Raw genomic sequence first — 23,017 nt, 5'->3', positions numbered from 1 at the left:
AGGCGTTTCTCGAAAGGCCCAATCAAACATGCGATCGCCATCAGGCAAAGGTGAAACAGGCAAAAAGTCGAGCAACATGCTTTAAAGCTCTCTCCAAACCTGACGGTAATGCATGCCCAACCCAAAACGTCGAGCAGCAAAGGAAAACTGAAAAGTATATCCAGCCTCATCGACCCCATCCTCAACCACACGAATGCCACGACCAGAGAGAAAGTAAGCCTGACGAGGTGAGCTGTCGACCAAAGTAAGAGAGAATGCCCGGCTCCAATGGAGACTTTCCAATCGGATCGCATCCCCTTCTTGCCGAGGAGTCCACAATAAATGCCTCATAACCTCTTTCCAAGTAGATACCAAAGAGGAAGCAATTGGACATCCAGGAATGTGTCCTTCCATCTTGCCAAAATCCACCTCCCAGAGAGAGGGTTGCCAATGGCCAAAAGCAGAACTAACAACATGCTGACCTAGGAATGCAAACATCAAAGTCCAAGGCTAAATTTGTTGCACAAGAGTGGGCAACAACATAGCTTTCCGCGCAAACACAAGATATTAAGTCCACCAAAACGTTTAGGAGTGCAAAGCTTGTCCATCGACATCAAGCGTAAGCCTTTTTTCGTAGCATGAATCCGCCACAAATGAGACATAATGTCCGACATAAGAGAATCAAGACATCGCTGAGGCCAATGCATCAATGGCAAAAAGAACTCAACATACGCAAACAGGATACTCTGAACAATTCGCAGACGAACATGCAAAGGCCAAGTAGAAAGCTTCCAGTAATGCAATTTGACATTCAAGCGTTGCATAACCCAATCGACTTTCTGAGAGTGAGTAACATTCCAGCCAATTGGATAGCCCAAATGCCTAGTGATCACATTTGAAGACACGATCTTACCTGGCCACAACAGACTATGCCAATCACAAGAACGGAGAGGCAAAAGCTTCGATTTACAAAAGTTGACTTTAAGCCCAGCCGCAATGCCAAACAGTTTCAAGGCTTGCATAATCACCTTGACATCCGCCTGCTGATTACGAGGCATAAATAACGAATCATGAGCGTAAGCCTGGCCAACAAATGTACGATCCGAAGGTAACCGTAGACCATGGAGACTCTGAACAGAGGTCAAGTGATCAAGATAAGTCAACAATGGGTGAGTAGCAACAGCATACAATAGAGCACTAAGGGGGCAGCTCTGCAGGACCGAACAACCAAGAGGCCAAGATTCAGTTAATTCACCTTCTAAAATCCTTGAAGACGTGCTACATGCATACAGAAAATAAACCACATTGGCGAATTTAGGACCAAACTCTAAACACGTCATGGTGGCAGCAATGAAGTCCCACTGTACAGTGTCAAAGGCCTTTTCAATGTCAACTTGCATAACCAACACATATTGTTGAGTGTACTTAGCGTACTACAAGCCAATCAAAACATTAGCCAGATTATCCATAATCTGGCGACGTGGAATGAAACTATATTGAGCCTGATGGAGTCCTACAAAAAGATGGTCCTTAATGCGGTGCATCAGCATCTTAGCCAATATCTTATAAACCACTGTCATCAAAGTAATCGGACGCCAATGAGAGAATCGCTCACAAAGCGCTTGCTTAGGCAGCAATTTAAGTAAACCTTCTTTCCAAGATATCGGCAAATCTTGTTTCTCCCATGCCGCATTAATCATGTAAAGCAGAGGATGCTCAAGATCCTCCCAGAAGGAGAGGAAAAATTCCACAGTAAGCCCATCCCAACCGGGAGACCGCCAGCGGCCCAAAGCAAGCAACGCACTATGCAATTCTGAAGCAGTGAAGCGGTCCTCAAGATCACATGCATCTTGCGGGGATACAATTGGAGTAACAAAGGAAAGCATCAATTGACGCGCATGGCAAGCAGCCAAAGATGTCTTAGAAGGAGCAGCAAACACCTGTCGATAATGCAAAACCATGGCATCCGCAAGTTCCTGCTTTGAAGAAGTCCAAACACTCGAGGAAAGCATAACGAGCTGGATTGCACATGAGACTCTAGAATGATGTAAATGCTTAAAAAATTGCTTTGAAGCACAGCCTTTGTCCATGAAAGCCTGTTGACGAGCACGCGTCTGCCATTTAGCTAGCTTTTGCTTGTCATTACGCTGAATACACACAGAGGCTTCGCATAGCTCCGACAACTCAGAATCAGACAGAGGCCGCAAATCAGACAACTCTTGCAGTCGTTGACAAGCATGCTTCGCATCTTTGACTTCCCATCGAATGCACTGCATGTAATGCTTGCTATAGTCACAAATAACACTTTGCACCCTCATAACAAAGCGATACCAAGCGGCATCAAGATCCAGATGCATATGAACTAGCAGAGGAGGAATAACCTCAGAGATCATTCCCCGAAAAACCTCATGTGTGAGATAAGCATTATTGACAAGTAGCAAACGTTTCCTGGGAAGAGCCCGATCACAACGAGTCTGCCCAAAACTCACATCCAGCACAACAGGGTGATGATCCGATAACTGCAAGGTGTAATCGATGTGAACCTCACATACAAATTCCTCATATTGTTGCAAATTAAGCAAATACCATCTGTCCAACCGCGCTCGATAAGAAGAATGGGCAACATGCTGAAAAGTAAAACCAGATGCATTGGGATGCAAATGCCGCCATATATCAGTCATCTGAGTAACAGCAAAGAGATTATCCCATGCTTGCCTTTCCGCAAACAACATATGTGAATTGCCAGTTGTACTATCATCCATGTCAGGGGTATTATTAAAATCACCGCAAAGGAATGCACTCGAGGTCCATGAGCGAGAAGAGATGTCTCGCCATAGAGCAGCCCTTTGTCCAGATGATGTATACGCATAAACACCTCCAAATTCATACACCTGACCGCTCAACAAGCATTGAATCACCATCCAACGGCCGTTCGGATCATTATACAAGAGAACTGGCTGAAGCTCATGCCGAACCAACATCAATAAACTTGAGTAATCATGCAAACCAGCATATGCAATCCAGTAACCTGCAAAATAAGAACACTGACCAACAAAATCATGGTGGTTGTGTTCTTGCAAAACCACTATATCTGCCTTACATGTATGTCCATAGTGCCAGGTCAATCGCCATTTGTCCAGGTTGCATAACCCACACATTATATGAAATGCATTTAATGCGACTATGCATTAAAACCCATATTTACAACGGCACGAAACGGAAGGATCAAGTCGAGATGCCCATATGGACATCTCCATCCACCACAACTATGCCAGTACCCATCCGCTGAGTCAAAGGAGGAAACTTGTCCATAGAGACTACCTGAGAAGTGGAAGCCTCACCCAAAAGTACATCGTTATAAGAATGCATCGCTTTTTCCCAAGCGTCAACCAACGTGCGATTGTCATTGCAGGGAAGCTGCTTAAACGATACATTCTTATTGGCGTTAACCAGAGGAACATAATTACGAGATGAAGGTGGAGTACGAAGTTTTACTGTCTTTTTAGGTATCGCCCACGGGCCAACATCAGTGGACGCAACATTTTTTCCTTTCCCTGTATTTACATTCCCAACATCCGCAGACGGCGGACTTTTGTTTTTTCCTTTATCTGCATTAGAATCCACCTTCATTGCCGGGATTCCATTCGATTTGGCTTCACCAACAGATTTGCCTATTGGGACAGGGGCAGAGGAAGGAGCAGCCGAAAGAGGGGGCTGCAAAACAGGTTCATGACATTCAAATTGCATGTGACCGAATTTACCGCATCGAAAACAGGAGTTAGCAAATTTGCCCCATTTAAGTTTAAAAGGGCGCTTGCCCACCCAAGGATCCCCTGAATCCACCATAATTCCATCCGGGGTTTGCTTATCCGTATCCCACAGAATGCAAAGCCTGTTAGTGTTCGCGTCCAATTTCGGCAGGCAAATGACCTTGCCAAGTTGAGCAGCCAACAAAGGAAGGAAATGCCTCCATGTACGTGGAAAATCAACAATTTCCACCCACGCAGGAAATTTATGACGAATAAGACTTTGATAGTCCTTCGTAAGTGCCCAAGGCAGAACATGAGTCATCTGCGTGCCAAAAAAGAGAGGAGACATCTCCAGCAAGAGGTTTCTAGCCTCAGTATCTTCCAATAATACCTCATAGAAACCCCGAGCACCAAAATAAACGCCTCGGACAGCCTGGCGTTGGAGTAGGAAATCAACCCACTATCCGACATCCTGCGCAACAGGCATTTTGCTAGGGAAAAACAATATGACCGCATTCATGGCATATTGCGCTACCGGATCCATCAGGTCCTGTACTGGAATTCGCACCTCAAGGGCAGGTGCCTGACCATTCCATGCTTTTCGGGCCTCTTCGAAGTCTTCATACAGACAAGTTTTGTTTTCAGAAGCGCTCTCCGAAACAGTCTCCATGGCTCTACGACGCTTGAAGACACAAGGGAACTCTGACTGCATCAACCGGACCACAACCGAGAACTAAAGCAAATATTGTTTTTCCTTTTTTTGTGGTAATTTGACGCTTTATCTGTTTACAAAGACCTCAGAGATATGTACATCTCCCACAGAACTCATACATTTGCTGAAAAAAAAACTTTGCCTGTAATACTGTAATTTAAACTTTCTCTGTAATACTGTAATTTGTGCGTAAATGCAAACTGTCTAACACTGTTTATGCAGCAATTCGATGTAAATTCTGACAGCTATGAGCAGGTACAGGTATTCTAAATCTGCATGTCTGAATTATGTAGCAAGTTGTCTCCGCCTACTGTCTGTGCGCAGTAAAACAGAAGCATGCACAGAACCTGTTCACTGCGTGGTGCAGCCTTGAACCTGAGGCTGGCGCTGTCTGCAACACCCACACTCACACACTGTCACACCCACACACACTCAACATGCATAGGCCCTCACAGGCTAGACAGAGTGGCGCACGAGCAGGCTGTCACGAAGGCACACACACGCGCACGCGCTCGCACACACACACACTATTTTTTAAGGTTTTTGATATTTGACTATTATAGACACAGACATATACACACCCAGGCTGGCTGTACAGGAACCCTGTTGCTTGAAAACTTTCCACACACTTTTTTTTGGTAAATCAATTGATTAATTTACTAGTGGGAAACCTCAAAGCGAGGAAAACCCACCGAAAAGATCATATACAAGGGGAGAAGCACAGAACTCCTCATCTGTAGACCGTAACTAAAAACATTCATATGAAAGCTGATGCATCTCCAAGGTGATATCACCAGCTTCCAAAGCAAACCGTAACGATTGCCTAAAAGAAAGCCTGAAGAGAGGGAATGGATCCGCATGAGTACGATGAAACATGTAAGCATTACACTGACTCCACACGGTCCAGAAAGCCCAGTATCTGACCCACATGAAGAAGTCCGCAAAACGCTGTAACGTCGGTGAGAAAATGCCAAATGCCCAAAACCTTTTGTGGAAGACAACCCCAGGAAAACGGAGCCGTAAACATGTTGATACATGCCGAAGGAAATCTCTAGTAACGCAGCAATCCCACAACAAGTGACAAATATCCTCTTCTCCAGTCGAGCAACGAACGCAAGAAGAAGGACGAATATGACGCACTCGAAGAAAAGTGCCAACAGGAAGCACTCCAAGCAAACATCGCCAAAGAAACAGACGCTCCTTCAAAGGCAAATGGCTTTTCCACAAGGCAGAGAGGAGCCTCCTCCACCAGAGGTCATATTTGTGCATGCGCCAAATGGCATTACAATGACCATCAAGCCATGCTCGTGGTAGAAGAATAGCATAAATTCGAGCTGCAGAAATAGCTCGAAAAGGCGTTTCCCGAAAGGCCCAATCAAACATGCGATCCCCATCAGGCAAAGGTGAAACATTCAAAAAGTCGAGCAACATGCTTTGAAGCTCTCTCCAAAACTGACGGTAATGCATGCCCAACCCAAAACGACGAGCAGCCAAGGAAAACTCAAAAGTATATCCAGCCTCATCGACCACATCCTCAACCACTCGAATGCCACGACCAGAGAGAAAGTAAGCCCGACGGGGTGATCGATCAACCAAAGTAAGAGAGAATGCCCGGCTCCAATGGAGACTTTCCAATCGGATCGCATCCCCTTCCTGCCGAGGAGTCCACAATAAATGCCTCATAACCTCTTTCCAAGCAGATACCAGAGAGAAAGCAAGTGGACATCCAGGAATGTGCCCTTCCATCTTGCCAAAAACCACCTCCCAGAGAAAGAGTTGCCAATGGCCAAAAGCAGAAGTAACAACGTGCTGACCGAGGAATGCAAACATCAATGTCCAAGGCTGAATTTGTTGCACAAGAGTGGGCAACAACATAGCTTTCCGCGCACACATGCCTGCGTAAATCCAAGATATTCAGTCCACCAAAACGTTTAGGAGTGCAAAGCTTCTCCATCGATAGCAAGCGTTAGCCTTTTTTGGTAGCATGAGTCCGCCACAAATGGGACATAATGTCCGACATAAGAGAATCAAGACACCGGTGAGGCCAATGCATCAGTGGCAAAAAGAACTGAACATATGCCAACAGGATACTCTGAACAATTCGCAGACGAACATGCAAGGGCCAAGTAGAAAGCTTCCAGTAATGCAATTTGACAGTCAAGCGTTGCATAACCCAATCAACTTTCTGAGAGTGAGTAACATTCCATCCAATTGGATAACCCAAATGCCTAGCGATCACATTTGAAGACACAATCTCACCAGGCCACAACATACTATGACAATCACAAGAACGGAGAGGCAGAAGCTTCGATTTACAGAAGTTGACTTTAAGCCCAGCCGCAATTCGAAACAGTTCCAATGCTTCCATAATCACTTTGACATCCGCCTGCTGATTACGAGGCATAAACAACGAATGATAAGCGTAAGCCTGGACAATGAATGTACAACCCGAAGGTAACCGCAGACCATGCAGACTCTGAACAAAGGTCAAGTGATCAAGATAAGTCAACAACGGGTAAGTAGCAACAGCATACAACAGTGCACTAAGGGGGCAGCCCTGCCTGACTGCACAACCAATAGGCCAAGATTCAGTTAATTCACGTTCTAATATCCCTAAAGACGTGCTACATGCATACAAAAAATAAACCACATTGGCAAATTTAGGACCAAACCCTAAACACGTCATGGTGGCGGCAATAAAGTCCCACTGTACAGTGTCAAAGGCCTTTTCGATGTCAACTTGCATAACCAACACATCTTGTTGAGTGTACTTAGCGTACTCCATGCCAATCTAAACATTAGCCAGATTATCCATAATCTGGCGACGTGGAATGAAACCATATTGAGCCTGATGGAGTCCTGCAAAAAGATGGTCCTTAATGCGGTGCACCAACATCTTAGCCAATATCTTATAAACCACCGGCATCAAAGTAATCGGCCGCCAATGAGAGAATCGCTCACAAAGCGCTTGCTTAGGCAGCAATTTAAGTAAACCTTCTTTCCAAGATGTCGGCAACTTTCCACACACACACACACGCACACTCTGAAACAGAGTAGCAGCAGTGGACGGAGACTGTACTCACACCCTAAGACGCACACAGTGACAGGGGGCGAAAACAGTACAACGGCCAGTGAGGGCTAGTTGTGAACACACTTCACCCACACGCACGTGCACAGGACAGCTAAAGACTGCAGGCAAGCCACTTTACTACAAGCACAACACACGAAATGTACCCACAAACTTTTTTATTAAATCTGCTTTGATTAATTTACAAGTGGAAAACCTCAAAGCGAGGAAAATCCACGAAAAGAAAGGGATACAAAAAGCGGAGCACTATGAGGCTCCGAAGGCTAGAAACTGTCAAAGTAAATCCTGTAGGTATTAAGAGTGATGTCTCCAACGTCATAGGCAAAATGCAGCGCGTGACCAAGAGATAATTTGAAATAGGGAAAGGGGTCAACAGAAGTGCCTTGGAACATTAAGTAGTTTCTATGGTTCCAAATGGCCCACATAGTTGAAAATATGACCCAGGTGAAGAACACCGCAAACTAAGATTGTGGTGACTGGAGCACCCCAAAAAGCCAAAAGCATCTATGAAAAGAGCCGGAAGGAAAACATAGCCGAAGAGCAGTCGACACTTGCCGAATGAAGGCTCTGGAGTGACGACAATGCCACAGTAAGTGTGGCACGGTCTCCTCAGCTTCAAGGCATCTGGGGTATCAGGAAGGTGCAATATGCCAAGCATGTAACACACTGCCACAACAGGTAGAGCTCCCACCAAGCAGTGCCACAAGAAAACACGTTCCTTCAAAGGCAGATGACTTTGCCAAATGCGAGACAATGTGTGTTGCCACCACAAGGATGATTTGGAAAGCAACCACAGCTGATTACCTTGATGCACAATCCATACATCAGAATGAAGGATAGCATAGACACTGCCAGCTGAGATGCAGTCCAATCTAGTAGTAGCATCAGAGAAGCGAGAGTCCACATCCAAAGGAGGAATGGGTGAGTAAGCAGCAAGCATCCTTTGAATCTCCCGCCAGAGAGGAGAATAGTGAAGACCCAACCGAAAGCGGGACACTGCATCAGCAAATGAAAGAACATAACCCGAGTCATCAATCACCTGATGCACCTGACAAATTCCTTTTTGGGAAATAAAATACGCTTGGCGGGAGATCTTTGAACCAAAGTCGAAGCGAAAGCCCTGCTCCAATGCCGACTCTCCAAGCGAAGAGAATTACCCACAGAGGATTGTCGACCTTTTTAAGCCAAATGCGAAGTGACAACCTTCCAATCAACAATGATAGAAGAAGAAATGGGACATCCAGGAATGTGTCCTTCAAGATTCCCAAAAACAACATCCCAATAAGTCGGTTTCCAATGACCAAAAGATGGAGTGACAACGTGCGTACACAAAATGTGTGACCTTGAGAGCCCAGGGTTGCTGCTGCTCCACCAAAACTGGCAACAACATAGCTTTTCGAGCCAGAAGATGACGTCTCAAGTCCAAAATATTTAACCCTCCAAGCCGCTTGGGAGAACACAGCTTGTCCATAGATAGAAGCCGAAGACCCTTCTTACTAGACGAGGTCCGCTAAAAATGCTCTAAAATATTGGACATGAGGGACTGCAAGCGCAACCGAGGCCAGGATAACAAAGGCACATAAGCCACAAAGATGCGTTGGACAATCTTGAGATGCACATGAAGTGGCCATGTGGACGGTTTCCAATAATTCAACTTGGAATGCAGACGTTGGAGCACCCAATCCAGTTTTTTCATAGCCGATACATTCCAACCCAATGGATAACCCAAATGGCAAACTAGAACATGTGGAGGAACAATCTCCCCAGGCCACAATATCTTATGCTAGTCATACTCTTTCAGAGGCAATAGCTTGGATTTGCAAAAGTTAACTTTGAGACTTGCTGTCAATCCAAACAAGTGAAGAGTATGCATAATCTGTTGTACATCATCATAGTTATTGCGAGGCATAAACAAAGAGTTATCCACATAAGCCTGACCAACAAGCTGTCGTCCGGAAGTTAAAGTCAGGCTATGTAACCTACCAATGGAAGTCAAGGAATCCAAATACATAAACAAGGGATGAGTAGCGATCGCATAAAGCAAAGCACTCAGAGGGCAGCCCTGCCTTACCGATCGTCCCAAAGGCCAAGATTCTGTGAGAGATCCATCCAGCAAGCCTGCAAAAGTGTTGTGTGCATACAAGAAAAGCACTGCACAGGATAGCCTAGGCCCAAAGCCCAAGTGTTGCATAATATCCGCAATATAATCCCAAAGAACAATATGAAATGCCTTTTCAATGTCAACCGAGACATCCTCTCAAGTATATTTTGTATATTCCATTCCAATGATGACATTCGCAAGGTTATCAGTAATTTGATGTCGTGGAATGAAGCCGTATTGAGATTGATGCAAGCCTTCATGCAGAAAGCACTTGAGTCGGTTAGCAAGCATTTTGCCATTAATTTATATACCACAAGCATGAGTGTAATGGGCCACCAATGACAGAATTCTTCACACAATGCAGATCAGCTCGAGCAAACCTTCTTTCCAAGAGGAGGGCAATTCCTGTTGTTCCCATGTTGTATTCATCATGAACAACAGAGGAAACTTCAAATAATCCCAAAAAGACAAGAAAAATTCCACAAAGAGACTAGAAAGGTGGGTACCCACACACAGAGGCACGGGCAGCAGGACACATTTTTTTGTTCTAGAATTCTGGCAGCCTAGAGTTGCCTGGAAGTTTCCACCATCCTTGTGCCTTGGAGATTAGATCAAGCTCTTCTTTGTGCCAAGTGAGCTGGAAGCCATGCTGAGAGACTAGCCTCCACTCATCCATGTCCCACCAAGAGTGATTATCAGCAAGGATCTACAGTCAGCCCCTTTCCAACTAGGCCTTTAATGCCCATGTGGCATCAGCCGCAATTGCATACTATACCTATAGTGGTCCATATTATCTATGGTAGTCCATAGGGTTCAACTACAATTGTACCCATGGTGATCCATCATAGCCCTAGTACTCCATAGTGTCTATCCCATGCTACCCCTAGTGCCATAGTAGTCCTTAGAGTTTGTAGTAGTCGACACATACTTCACACTGTATTGTTCCCTAGTAGTCTACACATAGCATCTGTGGTAGTCTACACATACTTCACACTGTATTGTTCCATAGTCCACAATAGCCCTAGTGGCTAGAGGTCCATAGTTTCTGGTGTACTCTGAACACTTTGTAGCTGCTCAGTGACACTCCACATACCTCTAGTGCTTTGTGTGGCCATACCATCCATCTTCCATAATAAGATATCCCCAAAATTAAAGCAGGACACGTTTTTTTTAGTATGTACTCAGCCGCAACTCATCAAATTAACGGTATATCAAGCCTTCAAATTCATCAAGGAAATTAAAATATGTCTACTTCAAGGAATCTTCCATCAAAAAATGGATCAAACATTCTGTTTTTTTTTAGTATGTACTCAGCCGCAACTCATCAAATTAACGGTATATCAAGCCTTCAAATTCATCAAGGAAACCAAAATATGTCTACTTCAAGGAATCTTCCATCAAAAAATGGATCGAACATTCTGTCAATATAAATCTGAAAATTAGTGTCACTTCATTATGATTTTTTGGATCTGCCAAGGTTGATTTGTTTAGTGTGTAAAGGAAATTTCTGAATTAAGATTTCCCATAATCCTTGGACTTGCCTTGACATTTCTTTCATTTTAATCCTGTTCAGCATGGTATTTGTCCATGCATGAGGACATTCCATGAAAAGAGACATTGAGATACAACATGGATATAGATAACTGGTGATTAATTTGTGCAGTCACAAATTATTGTTTTGATACACCAAAACCACCTTTGTTTTTATGATGTGGGTTCTCACCAGTTTCCGCAACAAACACAGCAGCATTAAGTAGTCCATGCAAATGATAGCATTCAGAATGTCAAAACACTTTCCCCTCACCATTCAAAATTTTGTACGATAATGGTGAGTCTGCAGCATCATAATTTCCATCTCCAACATAAAGCGAGTAGTCTCCAGCTACGGTCGACACATTGAACATAACAAGTTGTTCCGTTTTGTTAACTGAAAAAATTATTGGAGTTGGGCCAAGGCCATTCCGTGGAGTAGTTGAAATTTGTAGGTTGACAAAAGGATCCTGGGATAGGGATGTCTCATCGATTGTGTTATTGAAGACATCCCTAGCAGTGATTTCTAGAATCGCTTCTCCTGATGGTGAAAAAGAATTTATGTTGCCACGCCATATCACATCATAGTTCGAGATGTAAGGGTCACCTGGGTGGTTCACACAAGAGTGTGTTTATGTATGTTTATGCACATGCAAGCTTGTTCATATGTGTGCATGCATTCCCGCATGGGTGTGTGTGCACATGTGTGTCTGTGTGTGCAAGTGCTTTGAGGTTTCACGCGCATCTATGGGCACGTGCACACACACGCACGCATGCGTGAAGACGTACGTGTGTGAATGTCTTTGCTTTACTGTCGAGAAATTCTCATGTCCATATATTTTGCCGGCTGTGCTAGCATATGTGGATGGTTTTGTTGCATTAACCCTTTTGCTGAGATACTTGGCACCTTAAAATACATGGAAGATGCACAATTCTGCTAGACTTTGGTAGCCTCCTTTGACTTTTTCCTTGATAATCTCTTTATGGTTCTTGGAAAATGGAGGGGACCAACAACTTGAGGTTTTTTCCTATTGTTATTCTTATTAGCAAGAATGAATTTACAATAATGTTCCTCCACCTCACTTGGACAGAGATTCTACAATTGCAGTGGGGGAGGGGGAAGAGAGAGAGAGAGAGAGAGAGAGAGAGAGAGAGAGAGAGAGTCTCTATGTCTGTGTCTACGTGCATATATGCTTGTATGTGACAGATCTAGTAATGAGTGCAGATTGCCTGTAGTGATTTCAAAGCCAAAAGGAGCATCTTTAACTTGAGCTTGCTGAGAATCCATGATCTTAGACACCAATCGTCCATCACTAGCTCTCCAGAAAAGATTGGTCTCAGGCTGAGCACCACCAACATGTAACGAATAGTTTCCAGGAAATGTAAATGTGAAATTAATAGTCTCGTGACCAAGACCTCTACGGGAAATCCTGCTCAAGTTTTTTGGAGTTACACTAATATTGGTCTCAGTCTCCACAAATTGATAGGTGAAGCTGAACTCATCCACCCTCCCGTTGGCTTTGCTCACCGTGTTGTTATATGCATCTTTTAAAAGCACATCAAAAGTAATCAGTTCACCAGCCTGATAGCTACTTTGATTCTTTGTAAAGCTTGCCAAACAATAAGGAATATACAATGGCCCTGCATTTCAATTTTCATGTCAACAATAAAACACTCTCTCTCTCTCTCTCTCTCTCTCTCTCTCTCTCTCATAGTTTACCATGAGATACGGGGACGCTTTCATTGTTTATTTAGAGATGGTTTTGACTCGTTAGATAGAGTCATGAGATATCACGATCAGAGATGTCTCGGATTATTTCTACTTGAGATACAGAGACATAGAGACTCTCTATTGAGAGGGCATAGACAGAGACAGTCCCAAAGACGCATCTTAGATTTCTTTAGTACGAGTACCACAGAGGCAGAGGGGACACCACCATCACAGAGCTGGGTTCCTACCCATACACACATCAGCGGTACTCTCATTGACCGAGCTATAGAGTTGGGGAGATTGAGGCGACCGCGACTGAGGAGGGGAGCCACGCAGCACCGGAGGAGATTGCGGCAGAGGATCCAGAGGACTCTAGCACGACACCGAGAGTGTCGATCAGGATAGGCTACATGCTACTGCTATATTGTATCATGGTGACACTTATCTCCACTTTGTACCTTTGTGGCATGATACCATTGCTTAGCTTACCAGCCACCCATAGGAGTCAGCAGCACTCCTATCTCAGTTTTTAGTTTGTAGTTTTCTTTGCCTGTACCCAGACTTGGTACTAGACTCATCATTGTAATCAGTTTTGTCTCATAGGTCATTTCATTTCATTTCTCTCTCTCTAGAGCCATGTATGACGGATTTCTTGAGGCTTGGAGTATGTCCAAGATTGTGCCTATCTTCAAGTCAGGAAATCCTGTGCTTCTCAAGAATTACTGAACCATCATGGTTGGTCACACTCTGGCTTCAAGTCAGGAAATCTTGTGATTGTGCCTATCTTCAAGTCAGGAAATCCTGTGCTTCTCAAGAATTACCGCACCATCATGGTTGGTCACACTCTGGCTAGGCTATATGCATCAATTCTTGAGCATGAGTTGAGTGGATGGGCAGAGAGAGGGCATATAGGCAGCAACAGAGGTAGGGTTCAGGAGAGGTTTCTCCACTCTTCAGCAGATTTTGACACTCAGAGCCATTACTGAGGAGGGTAGACACCATGGCAGGAGAATTTAATGTAGCTTTGTGGATTTCCGCAAAGCATTTGATACAGAGCCACGAGCGAGACTCATACACAAATTGCTGGACATGGGGGTGCCCACAGAGCTCACTTGGGGGATCTTAGCTTTATACAAGACAATGGTAGGACGGGTACGCACTACTCAGGGCATGTCTGACATGGTTCACTCCACCATTGGAGTGAAGCACAGCTGTCCCCTATCTCCGACTCTCTTTGGGATATTGTAGCGTGGATAATATGTCGTGCTCTCTACAGTGGGTGCTCCTTAGTGCAATGTGCGTGACAATCTCACTCAAAACAGGCTGAAAAAAAAGGAAACAATAGATAACAATTGAGCACACAGAGACACAACAGCAGACCAGAACATATGACTCGACAAACTCAAAGAATCGATACAAACTCTGGCGAGACAGCACACTCAGCTCCAGCCCAGAACTCATAGGTAAAATGGGGTGTCGAGGCTTAGATGTGCAGGGATAGTGCAGACGTGCTGTGTGTATCGACTCGCTACTCTAGATGACGACATCAAGAAGATAAATGATGACCCAACCGTTACTACTTATATGTACAACCATAAAGAGCCACCAACGGCTCATAAATGTCAGCATCTAAGTCTATCTCCACTGAGTGGTGGTAGTGACCTGGCCACGATGTCCAGTAGACCATGGTATCCCTTGTCACTGCCCAGCGAGTCAGTTCAGTGTGAACCAGACAAGACCAAAGACCAACTGTAAAGACCAAACTGTACTAACTGTGTGTCCTGTGAAGGTGACATTGTAGCTCGCTACAGGTTGCCCGCCACAAGACTGCTCCCTGTCCCGGAGAGTGGAAAACTGAAAAACTGAAAGATCTGCAACCAAGTCTACAATTGGTGAAGACTCCCAAGAGGTGATATCTACTAGTGGTCTGATGATGGAGGGGGAGGGGGAGGCTGGTAGAAAGGTGGGTAAGGAGATGGAGGCCATGTGTATGGTGGAGGGTACATTGGATATGGAGTGGAAACCCCATGAGCAGCAGACTGAGTAGGGTGAGAAGGTGGGACAGGTGGAGACCCAAGAAAAGACTGAGTAGGGTGAGAAGGTGGGACATTTGGTGGAAATCCAGGGAAGCTGTTGTAGAAGGGAGGAGGAAAAGAGGTGGACTGGAAGGGGGAGGCCATGGAGGGTCCATGAAACTGTGAGGAAGCCGATCCTGCTTGCTTAGACTCCATAGTAGGTTGTGTTTTCTCAACTGCTTGAGAATTCCCTGAATGAGCTTTGTGTAGTACCATAGCAGGAACTTACGTAGAGCTTAGAGCTGTAGCTGTAGCTGTTTGTGAAATGGCTATAGACTGATGTTGGGCACATGAGGGACACACGGAATTTACCGTAGGAGAAAGTTCCTAAACTGCGGCCATATCATTTGCCTCTTTTAACTCCATTTATAAAGTACGGACTATATGTTTGAGGTATTGTACCTCTTGAGTGAGAATCCTTATGCGATCTTGAGCCTGAGCAATTAACATATCCCTACCCATCGATCGTTGAAGGTGGCTGTGCACTTCCCTTTGCATACTGTCATAGACAGTGCGATGCAGACCGTTAGTACCTTGCAATGAGATGGTTGCATCTATAATAGTTGAAGTTTCTCTTCTGTCCGTATCTAGAAGTCTGTCGGCCTGAGGCGCAAAGTTGCCAAATATGTCAGGTTGCCCAGAGCTAGGTGTCCCTGAACTAGGTGTCCCTGCAGTACTCCTATGTGCCCCTGCACTAGGAGTAGTAGAAGGTGGTACTGCCGACACAACTGGAGAGTGTGCTTGGGTGCCTGCAACACAACTAACAATAGGTGGTGTAAAAGTAGAGGTGGCCACAAAAGTGGCCATGCTCACTCTGGGGTTTGCGGTATTGACATCAAAGATTTTAACCTGTGATTCAGAGAAGGGTAGTGTTGCTAGTTCTTCCATTGAATCCTTTTGTGCTTTAGCCCTCTTCCGTAATGTACCTTTCGCTTTGGACATTTTGGAACAGCCTTGTTCTTTGGCATCATCTTGCGGAGTGAGAACAGCAGTTGCCTCTGCTTTTTGCTGCATAGTTTGCACTACCCAATACATAATAGGGACTGCATAGCAATTGAACCTCTCCGCTTTTCCTTTCCGTTGAGTCCGCAATCACTTTGCCCTGCCATGCAAAGCCTTAAAGAGCAGATTGTGAAACGGATATGGCAGACAGTGGCAGAAACAAAAAAATTCATCACATATTCTTTGAGAGGAAGGAACCACTGCTCTTTCCGGTGGCACACAGTAAAAAATAATACTGTAAAATGGAGTACAACTGCTGATTCCTGTGGTAGTCCGCATGTGAGTGTAGCAATAGTTCTTGGCACGCATTTGCAGTGTCTTTAGGGGAGAGATTGTAGAAGGTTTTAGTAGTGAGCAACGGTGCAAGCACATTGAGTATTCCCATCGCATGACCAATATCCTCCACTGTAAGAGGAACTCCATTTATTTTTGGAGAAGTAAGTAAGAGGGCACTCAGCTTGGCATTAGAAATGGTGCAGGACACATCGGCCTGAGCCAGATTTTGAAGACCAAGGTGTAGCAACTGCTGCTGAGAGAACATATCTTTGAGTACAGGGTTGGGCGCCTGTAAGTGATAGATCATTAGTAAGGGTACCTTCGAGATGGCACTAGAAGAGCGGGGCACTTGGAGAGTGGTGACCTTGCCAGGAGTGACTAATTGGGGTGAATCTTCCTCGGAAGATTCCTCTGACAGTTGCTCTGAACTCGGGGCATAGTCTGACTTACTCTCACTACTATCCCCAGAGGAGGCAGAGGACTCTTGCTCAGACTAGAGGTACTGCTCTCGGTTTCGAGTACAAACCATATTGATGAAATGTATGAGAGAATCTGTTTGTAACTCAAGTCTGAAATTGCAATTGATGACACATCTTATACACTGACACACGTGATACAGATACAGCTATTTTCCGCAACTGAGTAGAGCTCCTTAAACCACACCCAGATACATGTTCTCAACCACACCCAATTACATGAAGCAAGGTCTAGCTTGAATTTAACTCTGTTCAAAACCTTCCAGTTTCAAGGAGCATGGAGTGAGAATTAAGCCCGGCGAAATCGTGGCGATGGAGAGAGAGGAAGCCTGGATTGGCGAATTCTTGGCGTTGGAGAGAGAGGATGGAGAGATAGGAAGCCTGGCGATAGACGTGAGATGCATTCTGGCTGAAAAAGATTTGCAAAGAACATTCGTGACACGAGCTGCGGGCTGAATTTGATACGCTGGATGGCTATCTTTAGCTGAGGTGACATAAAAAATAAAAGCCAGGTCAGATTTTTCTAAAATGTTTTAACTTACGTGGAGACCAGTGGAGAGGTTGAGGGAGAGGGCGAGGAAAGGTCGAGGCCAGCAGGGCAGTGACTAGGGCGAGTCCACCCAGGGCAGTGACGAGGGCAAGTCGACCAAGGGCGAGGTCGAGGCCAGCAGGGCAGTGACTAGGGCGAGTCCACCCAGGGCAAGGGCGAGGCCAACAGGCAGTGGCGAGGCCAAGGCCACCCAGGGCGAGGGCGAGGGCGAGGGCGAGGCGCAGGGCAGTGGCGAGGGCGAGGGCAACAGGGTGAGGCGAGGGCGAGGCCACCATGGGCGAGGGCGAGGGCAGCAAGGTACTGAGGGTAAGCCCAGCAAGGGCGAGGTCATCAGGTGAGAGGCAAGACCAGCACGGGAAGGCGAAGCCAGCAGCATGTGTGAGTCCACGAGCATCAAGCAGGCAAAGGGACTAGCAACAACAACAATAGCATAGGAAGATGAATGCAGAGAATAAGGTGATCCTACTTATTGAAAGAATCTGTGGTAGATGAAAATGCGAAGTTAAATTGCTGATGATATGTAAATGGAACACCCACAAAATACCCACAAGATACCCAAATGAAGAGCATAGAGACTTATATAAATGGCAAAAAGAACTTAGTTCACATGGGCGCTAGAGATCGCCAGAAGTTTTAATAAGGCATTAGTCGGTTGAGATAGTGGGTAGGCCAAACAAAAGTCAAGGAAGTTAGCAGAGTGAAGCGAGAGCAGAGTTAATCAAGAACAACCAACTAGAATTGAGGACTCAAAGTGAAACACAACAAGAATGATCAACTGTAATATGACCAAAGAAAAAGTCATAAAAAATTTAGAACCACGCTCACCAGAGCGGCGAAGGAGAGGGTACATGAGATACTGAAGTAGAGGGTACATCAGATACTGACACAGAGTGGTTTTCCAAATTCTAGAATCATGCCCATGCAAGCAGCAGAAGTAGTAGAAGGAGAGGGTGTATGAGATAGTGATGGGGAACATCAAGATCAAGTTTAGGGTTGAGGAGTCGGCGAAGATCAACACTTGATTTTAGACCCTTGACCGTCAGCTTACAGTATGGTAGCTTTTGATCCTAGATCCATTGACTAAAGGCAATGGAACTCCCTCTAGGGTGACTAATTGTACGGCCCCTTGGGGTAGAATCTCCTGCATCTTGTATGGTCCTTGCCATGTTGGAACCAACTTCTTTGCTTTTTTCACATATTTAGCTTAATAGAGTAGCACCAGTGCTCCTTACGTTATTTTCGGCTTTCTGAGATGGCAATCATGCCACGCTTTTTGCGACGAAGTTGCTCAGCTTGCAGAGCCTGTGAAGCTAGCATCCTGCTTTCTTTTAACTTCGAGAGATGAGAGAGGTTTGCGGAAGCAATCTCCGCTGTGACGCGAACCCTTCCCACTCTTGCTGAACCAGCGTTGAAATCATATGGTGCAAGTGCTTCTAGAGCGAAAGCTAGCTGGAATGGGTGTGGTTAGTGGTTGCCTTGAAGGAGGTGCGATAAGCCCAAACTATGCCGAGGATAACTTGAGCCCAAGAAGTTGGATGCTGGTGACAGGCTTTCCTGAGAAGCGCAATTAGCAATTTGTTAGTGTTGTCGGCTTGCCCATTTGCCCTAGGATAGTAAGAGCAAGATATGTGATGAAAAATTTTATAGTTCGTGAGGAGTGTGGAGATCAGGTCGTTGACGAAATGACTACCTTGATCATTGGTGATTTCCAAAGGGCACCCAAACCTGCAAAAAATATTTTCATACAAAAATTTTGCGATAGTGGCAGCGGTACAATCCATGGTAGCCACCACTTCGGCCCACTTTGTTGCATAATCCGTCCCTACCAGGAGATACTTACGATTGCCGCGTTTAGCATGTCGAGCAATTGGACCAACAAAGTCCAAGCCCCATCGATCAAAGGGCAACCACGCCATAGGTACCTGCAGAGGCGATTGGGTTGCTTGCTAGGCTTGGGCGCACATCGCTGACAGACATCACAAATCTTGACATGAGCAATAGCATCTCTGAATAGATAGGGCCACCATAAGCCTGTCTGTAAGATTTTTTGTGCCGTGATGTGACCAGGGTAATGGCCACCTGTAGGACCACTGTGTGCATCTTCCAGAATGTGGTCTACTTCATGAGGGGAGATGCACCTGCGCAGCACACCATCTGGCCCAGATTTATAGAGTTGTCCGCCAATCAAAGAGAAGGGTCTAGACTTCAATAAGAGTCTTCTTTTTTGCAAGGGAGAAGCATTCTCAGGATATAGGCCAGTAGAGAGCAGATGTAACACATCTCCATGCCATTCAGTGGTCGTGTCAACCTTAAAGAGATGACTATCCAGAAAGTCATCATCAACCCCAGTATCGGGCTCACCCGTATGTATGCGAGACAGATGGTCGGCCATGACGTGCCGCTTTCCTGGACTAAGAACTATGTCGAAATTGAATTCCTGGAATATCATAAGCCACCTTCACACTCTTCCCGCAACTTGGGGTTTATTCGGATGATATCGTAGCGCATGATGATCCGTGATTATAGTGAAGTGAACCCCTAACAAGTAACGACGAAACTTTTGTAAAGAATACACCATAGTCAAACCTTCCCTTTATGTGGTGCTGTAGTTGCGCTCTGCTTTGGTGAGCAGGCGACTTGCATAGTTAACAGGGCGATCCAGGTTGTACTCCTTACTAGGCTGAGTCAGCATAGAACCCACAACCAGTTGACTGGCATCAGTATCACATGAAAAGAGAGACCAATCTAGAGCCACTAAAATAGGTGCTTCAGTGAGGCGTTTTTTGAGGTATGCAAATGCTTCAGCTTCAGGTTTTGACCATTGGAAGGGTACAGTAGCACTAGTGAGTCGGGTCAATGGTTGAGCCACTTGTGCATACGTTCATATAAACCTGCGATGATAGCCTGTGTGGCCTACAAAGCTCTGAACAACTTTCGGGTTGATGGGAGGTGGTAACTTCAAGATAGCCACGATCTTCTCTGGGTCAGGTGCTAAACCTTTGGTAGACACCACATGACCTAGAAGTGTGCCCTCAATGACCAAAAAATGACATTTGTTAGGATTGAGCTTTAGGCGTGCCTCTATGCATCTGGGGTTGAACATTGAGCACATGAGAAGGTCAAAAAATCATCCATGAATATGTGAAGATGATCCGTAAGTAAAGGACAGAATATGAGATATACTACTCGATTGAAAGAAGGTGGAGCGTTTTTCAACCCAAACAACATTCTAGTGTAGATAAAAATACCCCAGGGAGTCACGAAAGTCATTTTAATCTGATCACCTGGATGGATGCCCAACTGATTGTATCCACTTAACCCATCCATGAAACTGTACAATACATGCCCTGCTACATCTTCTAGCACACGCTCAGTGAAAGGTGTGCGAAAAACATCTGGGACAGTTATACCTTGTTCAAAGCGCGGTAATCTACGCACACACGGATTTTATTGGACTGCTTCTTAGGCGCTATCACCATGGGTGATAACCACTCGGAGTGCTCCATAGGTACAATGATCCCTACCTCTTTCCATTTTTCGAGCTCTGACTTGACAGCCTCTGTATACTTTGGGTTGAGCTTGTAAGCTCGACCTCTGACAGGTTTAGCCTCTTCAACCAGAGGGATAGTATGGACACCCAATTTTGGTGGGATCCTTTCCAAATCCTTGTAGGACCAAGCAAAAACATCTCTAAAAGAGTGTATAAAAGAAACTACCTGATCGAGTGACGGGGGATGCTCCCACTACCAAGCTGCTAAGAGGACGTGCTGAGGGTTATAATGCTCTCACTATCTATCTCCACTTGTTTCTCTTCCATCTCATACCACGATTCATAACATGTTCAGTTGCGTGACATGGTGCATGATGTGTTGTATAGTATTGTCATTGTGTCCTAGCTGCATTTCAAGCTAGGTGGTGCCCCTATTGTTTGCCTTTCATGATGAGGCCGTCATGCGTTAGCCCTTGTGTTGAGGCCGCCGAGTCGATCCTACAAAGCCGCCTCTCAACATATCCACCTTTTTGTATCTGTCCTCTGAGATATACACCCACTTTTTGTATATGTATCTCTCACACTCTTGATACCCACTTTTTACAACTCTAGTAGTGCTTTTGTTTGGTTAGTTTCTTTCTTTCTTTTTATCCGGACCTCATATCAGATTTACCATGATGTAAGTCTCTAGTCTCATAGGTCAATATGGCCTTTAGAAGACGTTAATATAACATTTCATTTCATCATATCTCTCTCTCTCTCTCTCTCTCTCTCTCTCTCTCTCTCTCTCTCTCTCTTGCTATTTACAACCTGGTGATCATGTTGGGTACCATTTGAGTCCTCTCCTTGTATTGTACCCTCTCCCTCTTTTACAAATTGATCCCTTCCATGGTAGTTTCTAGTCATTGGTTGATGCCCCTAGCACACCCATTGTTATATTTCATTTTCTTAGTTTTAGGTCATCTTTTATTCCCTTTTTTTTAAGACAGTGTTGTAATTTTTGGTCTGATAGGTCATTTTTGCCTTTTGCAGACATTAATAGAGCATTACATTACATTTTATTTCATCTCTCTCTCCCTCAAGACCTCAGTGGCATCCCTCACCCCTGAGGAAGGAGAGATCAATGACATAAGGGAAGGCATTGAAGACAAGTTAGAGGCCACTTGAGAGGGGTGGGTAGAGGTGGTTAAAAATAACATAAGGAGGCAAAAGCAAAGGCACACAGGGAGAAGGTCCTTCTTGTGCACACTACAATAGAAGAGGAGACAAGCCCAAAGGCTCAACATACAAGTGACGGGAATAGTGGTGAAGAAAGACTCCACACCTGACATGGATGGTAGAGAACTATGTACCAAGCTTGGGTACAAGGAAGAAGAGACACCACTATTTGGAGAGACAGCAAAGACCTCACAAAGGAGAGACCCCTCATCCTTCAAATCCCAACCGAAGAGGCAAGAACCACTTTTTTCAAAAGAGGAGGATCTTAAAAAAAACATGGGTCACGGAGAGTATGCATGCCCATGGTGCACGAAGCATGCAAAGAGGGGAAGAGGGATTTTTATCGCGATGGTCCTCTTATCTACCTTGACGATGATGTCACGAAAATACAAGTGGATCATTGGAGAGCAGTTATGCCCACGGTGCACCAAGCACGCAAAGAGGGGAAGAGGGCTTCTTATCGCGATGGTCGAGTCATCATTGATGGCAAAGCCATCACAAAGAGACTCATAGCGTGTGGGACACAACACGACAAGGCACACATTGCATCTTGAGAATGCAATGGTGACATATGGACACACCTAGAGCGAATATTGGTGGGTAACCAATACAAATGGGTGATAAATCCATCCTTATCTGTAATCTGGATGTCGAGATAGTAGAGAGAGAGAGAGAGAGAGAGAGAGAGAGAGAGAGAGAGAGAGAGAGAGAGAGAGAGAGAGAGAAATGAAATGAAATAAAATGGCCTATGAAACCATATAGGTACAATCTCGATGAATCTGATAGAATGTCAGGGTACAAAATAAAATGTCAGAGAGAGAGAGAGAGAGAGAGAGAGAGAGAGAGAGAGAGAGAGAGATGAAATGTTATATTAAACATCTTCAAAAGGCCAAAATGACCTATGAGACCATATAGGTACAATCTCGATGAATCTGATAGAATGTCAAGGTACAAAATAAAATGTCAGAGAGAGAAATGAAATGAAATGAAATGTTATATTAACGTCTTCAAAAGGCCAAAATGACCTATGAGACCAATCAGTTACAAAATAGTGAATCTA

General features: G+C 45.0%; 1 protein-coding gene across 1 annotated transcript in view; it reads right to left on the bottom strand.

Moving 5' to 3' along the window:
- Window positions 1-23,017, bottom strand: part of LOC147443103 (uncharacterized) — a 303,366-nt gene that overhangs the window by 172,610 nt on the left and 107,739 nt on the right. The window contains exons 10-11 of the mRNA XM_086529029.1: window positions 12,390-12,800; window positions 11,434-11,766 (exon numbers count right to left, since the gene is read on the bottom strand). Of these exons, the coding sequence (XP_086385155.1) occupies window positions 11,434-11,766; window positions 12,390-12,800 (744 nt within the window). The remainder of the gene's footprint in view (window positions 1-11,433; window positions 11,767-12,389; window positions 12,801-23,017) is intronic.

This window comes from Adiantum capillus-veneris, chromosome 14 (assembly GCF_014529385.1).
Source record: "Adiantum capillus-veneris isolate H3 chromosome 14, ASM1452938v2, whole genome shotgun sequence".
NCBI lineage: Eukaryota > Viridiplantae > Streptophyta > Polypodiopsida > Polypodiales > Pteridaceae > Adiantum > Adiantum capillus-veneris.
Note: the sequence above shows the minus strand (reverse complement) of the source record. Positions and strands in the feature narration are given on the sequence as shown.